The 14,342-nt window shown below is 39.4% G+C and overlaps 1 protein-coding gene across 9 annotated transcripts in view; it reads right to left on the bottom strand.

Moving 5' to 3' along the window:
- SKA1 (spindle and kinetochore associated complex subunit 1) overlaps positions 1–14,342 on the bottom strand; it is a 104,614-nt gene that overhangs the window by 23,096 nt on the left and 67,176 nt on the right. For 2 of the 9 annotated variants that reach the window (XM_008586470.1, XM_008586464.1), the window contains exons 1-5: positions 12,132–12,218; positions 11,429–11,527; positions 8,019–8,143; positions 6,149–6,246; positions 4,570–4,707 (exon numbers count right to left, since the gene is read on the bottom strand). In XM_008586470.1, coding sequence (XP_008584692.1) covers positions 4,570–4,707; positions 6,149–6,246; positions 8,019–8,143; positions 11,429–11,516 — 449 coding nt within the window. In that variant the 5' untranslated portion in view covers positions 11,517–11,527; positions 12,132–12,218. Of the gene's footprint in view, positions 1–4,569; positions 4,708–6,148; positions 6,247–8,018; positions 8,144–11,428; positions 11,528–12,131; positions 12,219–12,972; positions 13,017–13,052; positions 13,116–13,324; positions 13,600–14,342 lie in introns of those variants that run through there. The other 7 variants (XM_008586469.1, XM_008586465.1, XM_008586468.1 and 4 more) reach the window with 6 other exon arrangements.

Below are 14,342 nucleotides of genomic sequence, written 5' to 3'. Positions count from 1 at the left end.
ACTGTTCTTCATAGCCATTTGCTATTCCCTTTAGCTGAGCAACAACAATAACAACAAAAACCAAAACTGAACAACATCAGATCATCAAACAATTTTCATGAAAATAAACCTGTCAATAAAGGAAATGGTTGAGTGACAAAAACCAAACAAAAAACAAACTAAAGAGAGATGTCAACCTTATCACTAGTCTCAGGATTATGAAACAGCCAGATATCTTTCAGGTGGCTAATTGGTAAGAATTTCTTTTTTTGTGGGGGGTGGGGGCTGGCTGGTTCAGGGATCCAAACCCTCGACCCTGACCTTGGTGTTACTATACCATGCTCTAATCAACTAAGCTCACCAGCCTCTAGAGGTAACAATTTTTAAACAGGAGGTAATGAGGCAAGGGTGAGATGAGATGGGTATTCTCATATACTGCTTAACAGGAACAGAATGGAGAGCTCTGACATGTAAAGAACTTGGAAGCCGTCACTCCCGTCTTCAGAACAAGAACAAACTGAAAAATCAATAACTATTCTTAGATCCAGCAGAGAATTGAGGTCATAGGGCAAAAGCACTGCCCCCAAAACTGGAGAGACAATCAAATACAGAGAATCACTGCTTCCTAGGAGCAGAAGCCACTGGAACTAGTAACTGTAGGAATATTTAAACAGTAACTGACAAATTGCTGAGGCTCAGTTTGGACTAGCTTGAGAGTTAAAAACCCCTGGGGACCCAGTTTAGGGGGTCCCACACACTTTCATGAGTTTTACCTCCTGGATTCCCCCCAGGTTTTCGTGGTGAAGATCTTGAGCTTCAGCAGGAGAGGAGGAGGGAAAAAGTAATCATTCTGAAGTAGGCCAGGGAAAAGTAACCAGTGTGAAATGCACCTAGAGCAGTTCTGTTCTCTAAAACAAAGATCTACACTCAAGGGAAACTACTTCACCAGAGCCTTATCTGACCTAGGATTAGGGTAATTAAACAGCTTGAGCCCTTTCCAGCTAAGAAACACATCAGAAGGTCACTGTCCAGAAACAAAGGCCCCCCAAAGCCTGAGATTTAATCATAAGATTACAGAATGCTTCTCCCCCAAACCTTACCACCAGTAGGACAGGGATTCAGGATAACAATGGACTAAAACTGAGCAAGCTGCAAGACACAGAATCTATTTAAAAAGGAGTTTCTAGGGAAACCCAAAAACAGGAGACAAAAGAAATGGAAATTAGAGGAAACTGAAACCTCTGAAATCTACAGCCACAGAAAGCATTAAACACAGCCCAGCTCCTAGATACCAACATAAAAGCTCACACCAAAAGCCTATTTACCTCAGGTCCTGTTGGCAGATACATGTTGTCCAATGCTATGGGTTCCCCAAAAGTTCATGTACTGGAAACTTGATCCCCACTGTAACAGTGTTAAGGGAGTGAGAAATCCAATTATGATATTTGAAAGGTAGAGCCTTTGAGAGGTGACTGGATTATGAGGACTGTGCCCTCATGAACGAATTATCGTGGATGTGGACTGGTGGCTTTATAAGGAGCACATAAGAGAGGTCTCTGGTTATTCTCTCACCGTGTGATACTCTGTGTTGCCACAGGACCCTATACAGAACTCCCACCCAGAAGAAGGCCCTCACTAAATGCACCCCCTGGAAAATAGACTTCCCAGCCTCCAAAACCGTAAAAATAAATTTCACTTCTTGAAGCTGGCCACTTAGCTCAGTTGGTTAGGGTGCTGCACCAAGATAAAAGGTTCAGATCCCCACACAGGCCAGCCACCAAAAAAATAAATAAATAAATAAATAAAAGAAAGAAATTTCATTCTTCATAAATTACTCAGTTTCAGGTACTGTTATAAACAAAAGAAATGGACTAAATACATCCACCTTTCAACAAAAAATTACAAGGAATAAGAAAAAACAGTCTGAAGAAACAAAACAAGCATCAGAAGCAGACTCAAAAATGACAGAGATTTTGAAAGTATCAAAAAAATTAATTCAGATTACAATGTTTAATATGCTAAGGGCTCTAATGGGAAAAGGATAAAATATAAGAACAGGTGGGCAAAGTAAGCAGAGAGATATAAACTCTAAAAAAGAATCAGAAGGAAATGCTAGAAATCAAAAACTCTATAAGAGTAATTAAGAATACCTTTGATGCTTTGATGGGTTCAGTCAGCAGGCTAGACTAAAGAATCAGACTAAAGTAATCAAGAACTGTGAGACAAATTACAAAAGATTTATTTAACATATATATAATTGGAATACCAGAAGGAGAAGGAAAAAAGATATATGCAAAGAACTCCTACAACTCAACAATAAGAAAATAAACAACCTATTTAAAAAACAGGCTACGGGGGCCAGTCCATGGCTCACTCAAGAGAGTGTGGTGCTGATAACACCAAGGCCATGGGTTCGGATCCCATCTAGGGATGGCCGGTTGGCTTGGTGCTGACAACACCAAGTCAAGGGTTAAGATCCCTTTACTGGTCATCTTTATGGAAAAAAAAACAAAAAACAAACAAAAAAAAAACACAACAGGCTAAAGACCTGAACAGACACCTTACCAAAGAAGATATAAAGATGGACAATAAGTATATGAAAAGATGCTCAATGTCAAATGTCATTAGGGAACTTCATATTCAAACAATGACATACCACCACACACCTATTAGAATGGCCAAAATTCAGAACATCGACAACACCAAATGCTAACCAAGATGTGGAACAACAGAAACTCTCATTAATTGCTGGTGGGAATGCAAAATTGTAAAACTACTCTGGAAGACACTTTGGCAATTTCTTACAATACTAAACATACTCTTATCATATGATCCAGCAATTGCACTCCTGTGTATTTAACCAAATGAGTTCAAAACTTATGTCTACACAAAACCTGCACATGAATGTTTATAGCAGCTTTATTCATAATTGCCCAAACTGGAAGCAACCAACGTGTCCTTCAACAGCTGAATGAATAAACAAACTGTGGTGCAAACAATGGAATATTCATTGATGAAACGAAATGAACTACGAAAGCACAAAAAGACATGAGGAATATTAAATCCATATTGCTAAGTGAAAGAGACCAGTCAGAAAAGGCTATAGAATGTATGATTCCAACTTTATAACATTCTGGGGTTCAGTGGGGGCTATAAAGAGGTGGAATACAGGGCGCTTTCAGGACAGTGAAACTCTTCTGTATGATACTGTAATGATGGACACATGACATTAGGCATTTGTCAAAACCCATATAATGTACAACACAGAAGGAATCCTAATGTAAACTGTGGACTTTAGTTAATATAGTGTTTCAATATTGGTTTAGCCATTTTAATAAATGCACCACACTAATACCAGCTGTTAATAATAGAGGTAACTGTATGCAGGAGAGAAGGGCTATGAGAACACTCTACTATCTGCTCAATTTTTCTGTTAACTTAAAACTAACAGAGTTCTAACAAACAAGAGTCTATTAGCTAAAAAACAAAAAGCCAAAAATGAGAACAGGAAACTGGTCTGGACAACTCTCTGGAAAGTAAAATAATAATGTCCTTTGCTCCAGGGACTCTCCTTCTAGGATTCTATCCCAAGGAAATAAGGAATTGCTAAATAGACTTGTCTAAAAGAAATTTCACTGTACCATTTATTTATAACAATGAAATCTCCCAAATACTTAATAAGGGAATGCTTAAATAAGTTATAGGATAGCCACAGGATGAAATATCCTACATCTATGAAAACCCAAGTTTTCAATGATTGTTAATGATGGAAAAATGCTCATAATAAAAGAATAAGTCGATTGTATTTCTAGTATAATTACATTGTTATAATAACAACTAGAAATACCCCGTTATACATGTGCAATCAAATAAAATCTGAAAGGAAACGCCCTATCTTATCTGAATAGTAGAATTACAAATGAGTTTTATTTTCTGACAACAGTCACTTCCTAACAACATGCATTATATGTATGTATAATAAAAAAGTAACAAGAAATGTAATATAATTTAAAGCTTAGAAGTTGAGCAAAGCCCCAGAATTATGAGAGTTTAAAGACATTATTGCCATCTGTAAAAAGCAAAGGAGACCTCTCTCAGGGGAGGCATCTCGCCTTATACATTCCCATACTCCCCTGAGTAACACAGGGCCCATATATAGCACAGAATCAAACAGGTGTGTGCTACAAAGGACAAATGGAAACCAAACACACACACATACATTCTCCATTCTAATTCCCAAATCTACCCAACACACTCAATTTCCTTAAAATTACAGCAAAAGTGAGGCTACTTCTAAAATGTAAACTGGTAAATCTGTATCACAAAACTGTCCCGGAGAGGACCTCAGCAGTAAACTGATCCATCTCTATATCTTTCTATGAAAAGAGGTTTTACAACTAAACAAAAAACATGATTTTAAGAATCATCAAAAAAATCTACATTTTCACAGTACAATGTAAAACTATTTTAGAAAAGATCGATATTTGAACACAGCATATTACAATGAATATAATTAAGCTTTATGATTTATACAATCAAGTATGTTGATTATTAAGGAGATGAACATTAAAGTTTATCTTAAATACTTACGCAGGAACATCATTGAACTCATCACAAGTTATAAAAGGCATTTCTTTAATAATTCTTTGTTCTTTTGGGGGCTTCTTTGTGGGTACAGGTTCCTCAACTTTGACTGGTTCTTCAGGGTCAAGACCTGATCCCTTAAAACTGCAGAATAGAGATGTACATACATACAGGTAATTGTAAGAATTAAGCAGCATACTTGAAAGTTTTCCCAGCTGAAAATAATCAATATTAAACACATGATTCATCCTGTTATAACAGATTTTATAGCCAACATTTTTATTTCTATCCCTACCTGTTGTTCATGAAAATCTAAGTAGCAAAAGGAATGTTGAAAAATTAAGTCCCCAAATTTTCAGTAATATAGCTAGATTTACTTACATACCCCAAATGCAGTATAAGTAGTACATATGCTAGACATCTTCATCAGTTGTCCCACTGGCTCCTCAAAGTCAGTATGTGTAAAGTTGAACTTAACCCCTAAACAGCTTCTCTTCCTGACTTCCCTAGTTCTGAACCTGGAAACATCAGTTATCTTATACTTCTATTTATTCTAATTGACCTTGATGATCGCTAATGTCAGTCTCTGCCTATTGCAAACTCATTTTCGTTGCCAGCACTGAGCATGGGTCACCCTTGAATTCAGTCTGTCCAAATTTTAGAGTCAGTGAGAAGCCTACTAATATGAGAGGTCTCCTAAAAGTTCATGGAAAGATTTATATTATCTTTCAATTCCATTTTTCCAAGAAATCTCTGCAGTGTACTCATATAGCTTCTGCCCCACTAGCAAAAGGAGCCTAGAAACACGATGTAGCTTTTAGGTGGCTTAACAGCCAGGGAAGGAACCAACCTCTATTGCCAGCAGCAAGTCAAGCCACAGTGGCTGGACTACTCCAAGAAAGAAGACCCCAGATCCAGGATACAGTAGGTCTAACAGAGGAACAAGCAAAGGTAACACACAAAGATGGGAAGTTAGGGCCTTTGGGAGAAAGGCAAACGACAAACTAGAACTGTCAGTGAACAGACATACAGAGGTAGGATGATTTTTGAGGGGAAAAAGAGCTAATGCCTTTGGCTATCTTTAAGATGAGTAGTTCATTAAGCTTACTTTTACCCTAAGGCAGTGGTTTTCAAAGGTCAGGGGAGATTTTTGCCCCTAGAGGGCATGTGGCAATGTCTGGAGACATTTTTCATTGTCATAACTGGGTGGAGGTAGAGGGACGCTACTGGTATGTAGTGGACAGAGATCAAGAATTCTCTTAAACATCCTATTCTGACAACAAAGGATTATCTGGCCTAAAATGTCAATGGAGCTGAGGTTGACAAAATGCTCTAAAGGGAAGAAATGAGTGAGAAAGGAGAGCCCAGAGAGACTTGCTCTTGGGAAAGAGGGGTGACATTTTCCTCAGAGACAGCAGGACAAGAAAACTGGTGACAATTGGAGAAATAGTTTCTAGTATGAATTACAAAAAACTGGATAATCATTGATAAAACTGCAAGTATACAAAAGAACAAAAAGCTCTGAGATATTTATTTTCATAGGTTTATACATTCAGATAACAAGAATAATTATAAATACACTTACGAGCTCTGGGTTACTGTTACTTGAGGCAAATGGGAAGGAATGTTTTCTTTGAGATGTTCCACATCTTTATAATCTTCTTCAAGTGATTCACAGAGTTCCTAAAATTTAAAAAATGCTCACAAATAAGTCTCTGTCCTCCCTTTGTGTTTTAACACATTATAAAAAGCAGGAAGGACCGTGACCATAAGCACAGTGACTTTGAGTGTTGAGAATGCAGAATGAAGTGAAAAGCACTGGATGTAGCAATTTAAAAAAAAAAAAAAAAAGCCCTTTGGTTTCTAGAGCTGTTTCTAGATGGTGATACAATATTTTTCTCTACTGGATTTTTTTCAGATAACAATCATTATAATCACATTACAATTACAAGGCAAAGTTGAAGTTAAGTCTTCCCTAAATACTTTAACCTCGGGAGGCAACTAAGAAATATATGAATGATTTATGCTTTTCATTCTGGTAAATTGCTTTGTTGACTTAGCAAATGATCCCGAGTGTTACTAATATAACAGCACCAGAGTGACAATGCATGCTCAGATGGCCAGCACGTGATGCTGCTTGGAATGACCTCCATTGCTGACATCCATATATTCCAGCTTAATGAAAATATTTCCTTGATCATAACTGGATTTGTTTGGTTTTTTTGATCTTTATTTAACTTCATTAGAACATGTGGCTATGAACGCATTCAATTTTTTTTTTTAAAGGATGACCGGTAAGGGGATCCTAACCCTTGACTTGGTGTTGTCAGCTCCACGCTCTCCCAAGTGAGCCAACCGGCCATCCCTATATGGGATCCGAACCCTTGGCCTTGGTGCCACCAGCAGCACACTCTCCCAAGTGAGCCATGGGCCAGCCCGCTCTCATTCAAATTTTAATAAGGAAAATATTCTGTGCCTTTGTCTTCCGTCATCTGATTCCCAGTCATAATGTGAACAGAAATTCCAAATAACCATTAGATCCAAGTTGAACATTTTCTAGTCCTGCACCTAAGCCTGTGCGTTCTTGGGCAGCTGGGATTGAAATACCAATATTGGGTTTCCATTTTAAATTTATATGACATCTTCTTTTTGGAAGAGCTAAATGATGTTCATCATAGATACTAATTTCATTTTTATTAATATAGTTGGATAGACATAATCAAGCCCATTCCTGCAACTGAAAAATCTTTACAGACCTTAAAGATTATAGGGCTAAATGGGACTGTAGAGGCCACCTTGTGCAATCCCAATGAATCCTTCAATGGTTCTAACAACATGAAGTAAATATGGTACAGACTGAGAATTTTCCCATCAGGAAGCTCACAAGCACTTTTAATAGCTGAACTCAAGTAGAAGGCATATTTAGAACAAAAAGTGCATATGAATGAAGCTCAAGTTTTCCTTTACTTGAGAATCTTTATACTCGTATTACATTTTACAAAAATATAAAAACACAGAAATACAAGTGAGCTAAGAAACAGACCAGTATGATTCATTATTTTTCAAATGAGGATCCTGAGATCCCAAGAGGTAAAAATGGCTTTCTCAGGGTGGAAGGGGGTGCCAAGGTGAGAATCCACATCTCCTCACCCAAGGCAGGTATTCTTTACACACCAGTCTACCAGGATACCGTGTGTTTAAGTTAAAACTACCAAGAATTATTTAGAAAACCCTCGTTTTTAATAAAGCTCCATTCCACTGGCCATCAGCATGAAGGAAGTAGTAGCTGGGGAGCTCTGAACTCCTTTATAGTAGAAAAATAAAACACAAATGTCACTCTGTACCATTAATAATTTATAAAGCTAAGAACATTATAAACTTAAAGAATCCTTAAGAATTGCCTGGGGATTAAGAAATTTGCATTTATTGCCTTTTCTTCATTAGAAAAATATTACCTTGAGTGAACTGTTGGTTTGTTCTTGATACTGTATTTCTAATTCCAGTTTTTTTAGAAGTTCATTTATTACAATGATCTCATCGCCTATTTTATTTAAGGTACTCTTCAGGGTAGGTTCTTGGCCTGTTATAAACAAAGGTAAAATAAAAAACCAGGTGCACAGAAAAGCAATAACAAGTACCCATGTGAAGTAGACACTTGGAGCAGACACTGGGGGTGGATAAAGGACTATTGTTTCATCCCTTGTCTCTGTAGATAATCTTAAGACCTCATTTCTAAGTAGTATGGAAGAGAAGGAGGGGAGAGGCAAGTACAAAGTGTCCCCTGAGTCTTTTGTTTCTGCCAAATTCCTCCACTATGATAAAACACCTAGAAATGGTAGATAAAATAAACACCCTTCTACACGCATAGCAGAGCTTTCATGACAATAAGGTAAGTCTCCAAGGGACCCAACATGAAAGGAACCACAGACCAGGCAGTATGTGTGAGCTGATGCTGCAGCAGCCCTAATCTGGAGGAATGCTGGCAAGGAGGTTGTCCATTTTAGCAACTGAATATATTTAGTTGTTTTTTTTTACTTTCTTTTTTTTTGGTGGCTGGCCAGTATGGGGATCCAAACCCTTGACCCTGGTCGGTGTTATCAACACCACACTCTAAGTGAGCTAACCGGCCAGCCCCGTATATTTGATTTTAATGAGGATAAGATCCAAGGCTTTGGGGCTTCAAATCACAGGATGTTGGAAGCAGAATCTCAAATAAGTCCAGGAGCCCTCTTTATGGGATGGATCTTCAGTGAAAGCCCAAACCTGAAAAATACTAATCACTGGCCAGGCGTAAGTTTATTACGCTTTGGACTGGCCCTCAGGTGGGTGCTTGGGGAGCGGGTGGGGGTGAGGCTGAAGGGAGTTTTCTTTGGGAATTTGTAATGTAGGTTTGGGATTCATTTGAGTTTGAGAATCATATTCACACTAACCACACCATTCAAAACCCCTAAGTGGAGAAAGTAGTATAAAAGTATAGTGATAACCCTGGGAGTGCCTGGCAGAGAAACACAAGACATTTAAAGCAGCATGTTCTAATCTTCCCAGCCCCAAACCCTAGCACCTCTCTCTAGAGTTATACATTTGAGAAGGATGAGAAAACCAGAATCCCTTCTCCCCTAGAAATGAAAGAACTTTTTAAAAAAATTAAGGGCAGATCAAAAGCACAAAAGAAGAACTACCCTCATAATTAAATCTTTCGATCTATACTTCTAGCAACCACACAAGATACATCTAAGTAAAAACACACTTGGCCATATCTGTAGATTGTGGAGGCAGAAGACTGAAATGACTAGAAGTTCCAGGCCTGAAGGCAGAGACAACAGTGCCAACCTCATAAGTTTACTGCAAAGATAAATGAAAGAACATATAAGATGGGCTCAGTGCTGTGTCTGGAAACTAGTAAAGCACTCAGTAAATGCTAACTACTATTCATCGCCATAATGAGCAGTGTATTATTCTGCTAACAGAGCAATGCTAATTGCATTTGACATTCAGATCACAACTAAAACAAATTAATAAGTAAACCAGAGTACTGATGTCTCTGCTGAGATTAATTTCAAAGGGTTAGATAACTAGCTGGACAGTTATCTTTTCCCTGTACATTAGTATCTCAAATAACTTTCAGTCAACTAAATATTAGGGTCTTATTTACTGATGAGTAGTAATATGATCAATTGAGCAAATTTACTACTTTTGATAGTAATCTAGTAAGCTACAGAAGCCAAATTGGCAAACAAACTACAAGGCTATTTACTAAACAGGCCTTGGAACCAAACAGACAAATGATTCTCCCCACATACAAAATGATGATTGTCCAGTGTGTAGTAATCTAAAAGCCAGGTCTCATGCTTTGGTGGGGTTACTTGAATTCAAGGTTTGATAGTTTCACAGACCTCCAAGTTATATCTGTTTATCAAATAGTAATTATGCCCTCAGAAAGAGAATCTAAACAAGACTAATTATTAAAAATCTAAAAGTCCTTCTTAGATTTTTTTCAATAAAGTGGCAGAGAAGTAGAAAGAGTACTAAACTGGGAATCAAGACACACAAACTGTCCTCTAGCCAAGTATTCATGAGCTGGGGGACCTAGACAAGCCACTTGACTTCTAAGAGTCTCAGTTTCCTCATGTGTTAAATGAGGGGGCTTGCTAAAATGAACCCACTGTCCCTTCGGCTTTATCTTTCTACAGATTGTGTGAACCATAAGCTGTAAAATGGGTGAGGGTCCTTTATTAGAAGTTCTCCATAAAGGGCTGAGAATAACAAAGTCCCAAGGAGGACACGTATAATTCAAAAGGGCATATCCAACATTACAATTTCATATTTGAAAAAAATTTTTAAACTATCAATTCATAATATGAACTACAGTAAAAATTCAATACAATCTTCCTAACTGATGGAATTCTGTCTATCAATAAATCTTTAACTATCCAAGACAGAGCTGGGGGGCACATCATTTTTTAAAACAACATTGAGAATTGACAAGGATCATTTTTCTTTGAACTTTCATTACATTATCCTCTTTCAGCATGTAAAATATTCTCGAAGATAGTTACAAACTCCCAAGTGTATGGATGTTAAGAAAACTGATTTCATTTTCAGTTACAATAGCCGCCACCTCCACATTCTCAGGGGACACATTCCAAGACCCCCAGTGGATGCCACTGACAGTACCTAACCTGTATATACTATGTTTTTTTCTGATCTGATAACCAAGACTAAGTGACAAACAGGTTGGGTAGCCCAGAGTGGATCTACTGGTCAAAGAGATGATTCGCGTCCCCAGAGGGATGGCACTACTCATAAAGTCCTGCAATTTAAAACTTAAAGTTGCTTATTTCTGGCATTTTCCATTTAATATTTTTGGACTGCAGTTGACCGTGGGTAACTGGAACTGCCGAAAGTGAAAATGCAGGTAACAGTGAACTACTATAGTTGTTTCCCAGTAGTATATAGTGATAGGCTTCCTCTAAAGCAGGCTGTACGATGGGTTATGGACTACTTCTCCCTCTGTGGATCTTTTCCACTTCATTTTCTTCCTTGCCTTTTAGTATGTCCATTTAGCTCTAGAACCATGGATGCCACATAATCTTCAAATCTTACTATTGGCCTATGTGTCTCAGAAAAACATAAGTAAATAAACATAATGGATATCCAGTTTATCATTCAATGTACTTTACATTTTTAGAACCCTCTGCAATACTCAAAATACTAACACTGGAATGTTTTAAAAATCACTATAAGAAATCTAAAGTTACCTTTCTAAGATACATGCATTTAAGCAGACATAAGACGCCATTCAAAGTGGAACAAAAATCAAAATGCATTTTGCATATACAAAGTCAGTGGAATCTGTATTACTTACCACAGTTTCTTAATGACAGAGTTTTTTTAATATTGCCAATCTTTTCATTAATATGAAAGCATAATTGCTCCAGGTCTGAGAAGGCCATCTTTTAAACCTCTGAAGAAAAGGAATATATATAAAAACAATTATAAAAAAAAGAAAAGCCAAAGAAATTTCTGCTCACTTTCAAAATCCAGCAATAGTAAATGTCGAATAAATCACATCCTTGAAAGGGAAGTACAAAAACTCAAGAGCAATTTCTTTCAATAATACCAAATTCCGTTTCTAATCAAAGTACAGAACTGACTTGTCTTAGAGCCTTCTGCAGTCAATGGATCCCAAATCAGGGTACAGGGGATAAACCCGGGCCATTTCCCTAAGGGTTGAGGAGGACAAAAGCACTACTTATATGTAAAGACAACATTGGCATTTTCTTTAAAAACGTAAAATGCTCATGCATTTTAAAGAAACACTATAATTTCAAAGAAAAGGGCCCGGTAAGCATTTTTCCTCTGGGTGGGGGGTTGGGGTTTTACAGTTTGGGGTCGGTAAGGAGGCGGAAAGAGAAGAATTCGGTTACTATTCACTCCGAGAGTCCGTCCAAAACACCCATTCCAGCTAAACCAAGCGGAGGCATGTCCAGCCCCATCCGAGTTCCCCACCCGCCAAGCAATGCCTCCGGCTGCCTCCGAGGGCAGGGTCCCCAACACCAGACTCCAACCTCGCGCCGGTCCGGGATCATCGGGCCCACTCTCCGCTGGGTCACGAGCTGCAGACGCCCCGGTCTCTGCCGGAAGCCGGGGATCGCGAGACGCGACGCCGAGAGCAAAATTCAAACTGCCCGCCGGCCCGGGCACTGCGCAGGCGCACGTCGCGCTACCGGACGCTAGTTTCTCCACTACGTGATTGCGCGTCACCAGGGACCACAGCTGGGCGGGGTCGGGGGCGGGGCCGAGAGGGATGGGGCGGGGCGGGGGAAAGACTGCCAAGGCGGGTGACCCTCCTTCTCCCGGCGGCCACCGGGGGCCTCAGTCAGTCACCCCGTCCGGTCCGCTGCCCACCCAGGGATGAAGGCACCGGAGATAAAATGGCGAGCTAAAACAGGGGTTCTCGAAATTGGCTGCACGTGTAAAACAACTCAATGCCTAGGACTATCCTAAATCAGTGAAATCAGACACTGGGGAGATGGGGCCCCAAGCCTTGGGATTTCTTGGGTGGGGACGGGACGGCTGGCCGATATGGGGATCTGAACTTCTGACCTTGGTGTTTATAAGGCTGTGTTCTAACCAAATGAGCTAACTGACCAGCCCAATGCCAACACTCCAAATAATTCCAAAAACCAGCCACACGTTTCTGAGCTGAAAGAACAGGGACACTGTCCTCCTGGGGCTTATAGCGTCTGTAAGAGCAAATAAAAATTTAAAATAAAGCGAAAGTTGTTTAAGTTTCCCTGTTGAATAAAAGGGAAAAGCATCCCAGGGCTGGAGTGTTAACTCCAGTCATCAGGTACCAGATGCCTTCCATCTTTGGGCTCTGCTGTCCGTAGCAGCATGCATTCCGACCTTAAGGTTGCTGGTCTCTGTCATCAGATCTTTGTCCCAGGCAGCAGAAAAATAGGAAGAGGCAAGCGTAACAGGCTCACCTACTAGCTGAGCCAGCACCTTTAAAGCACTTTCCTGGAAGCCACACCCAGTGGCTTTTATCTGCTCGTCAGTGGTCACACCTGCAAGGGAGACTCAAAAATATCTTTTTAAGAAAATTTAATCTGGACAGTTACATTGCCTCCTCAAAACTATAGGGGTTCTATTTGTAAGGGAGAAGGAGAGCATAGATACTGGGTAGGTGAAGGAGTTCAGAACATGCCACCCCAAAATATGTCACTCTGGCATATTGATTATTTCGAATTAAAGATACCTAAAAAACAGCAGATGAAAGAAGAGCACCCTGACCTTCCTTTTTCTTCCTGAAAACAGGAGATGAACTGAAAGTCCCATGTGAAAGATGTCCTCACTACGTCAAGAAGAAAGAAACATTTTAACACCAGAGATGGGAAGCTGAGGCCAAGAGATATCCAGGCAGACAAACCTTGTTAAACTAAGCCTGTCTTCCTAGTCACTTCTCCACGATTAACAGCCCTAGCCCAAGCCCCTTGTCTGGTCACATTTTCACAATTTCCTACTCTTTGTCCAATTTAGTATTTAAGCATTCAGCTCTAACTGCTCCTTTGGGTCTTTATTTTTCTTGTGAGGGCTCTCATGTACATGTAAAAAAATTATTAAAATGTGTATGCTTTTCTCCTATTAATCTGTTTTATGTCAGCCCCAGCCAAAGACCCTAAGAGGGTGAAAGAAAATTTTATCTCCTCTACATAGGAAAACAGAAGCCTTGGCCATTTACACTTATTACTTTTAAAAATCTTTTATTAGAATTCTGGGAAGATGGTGCAGTAGGAAGCACCAGAATCTGTCTCCCCACCTAGACAACAACCTCACTGGCAGAAACTGTTTGATATAACTATTTTGGAACTCTGGAGTCTATTGAAGGCTCTGAACTTCCAGGAGAAGGCTTGGATGTTAAATTGTGGTTAATTTCCATCAATTTCACTCTTAACACAGTAGCAACTACCCATTCCCTACCTTCAACCCCATGGCAGGCAGCTGTGCATATGATTTTGGAGCAGCCTGCACACAACTTGCAGGAGCCAGAGGAGGCAAAAAGGAGCCTGTCATCCAAATATCTGGGATCTGGGCTCTGATCACTGATTGCAGCTTCTGATTACAGAGATGTAGACAAAAAGGACAACTGCCATCGTTGTTGTACCTCCCTGAATTGTTGCAAACCCCACCACCTCAGGCTAAAGTGACTTGCAGGGGGTTTAAAGAGCTAGCATCCATTTTCCATCCTTTGGGGAGACAGACATTAAAAACTAGAA

Source organism: Galeopterus variegatus, unplaced genomic scaffold (genome assembly GCF_000696425.1).
Source record: "Galeopterus variegatus unplaced genomic scaffold, G_variegatus-3.0.2 Scaffold3996, whole genome shotgun sequence".
NCBI classification, from domain to species: domain Eukaryota; kingdom Metazoa; phylum Chordata; class Mammalia; order Dermoptera; family Cynocephalidae; genus Galeopterus; species Galeopterus variegatus.
This window is presented reverse-complemented; position numbering and strand designations above follow the sequence as displayed.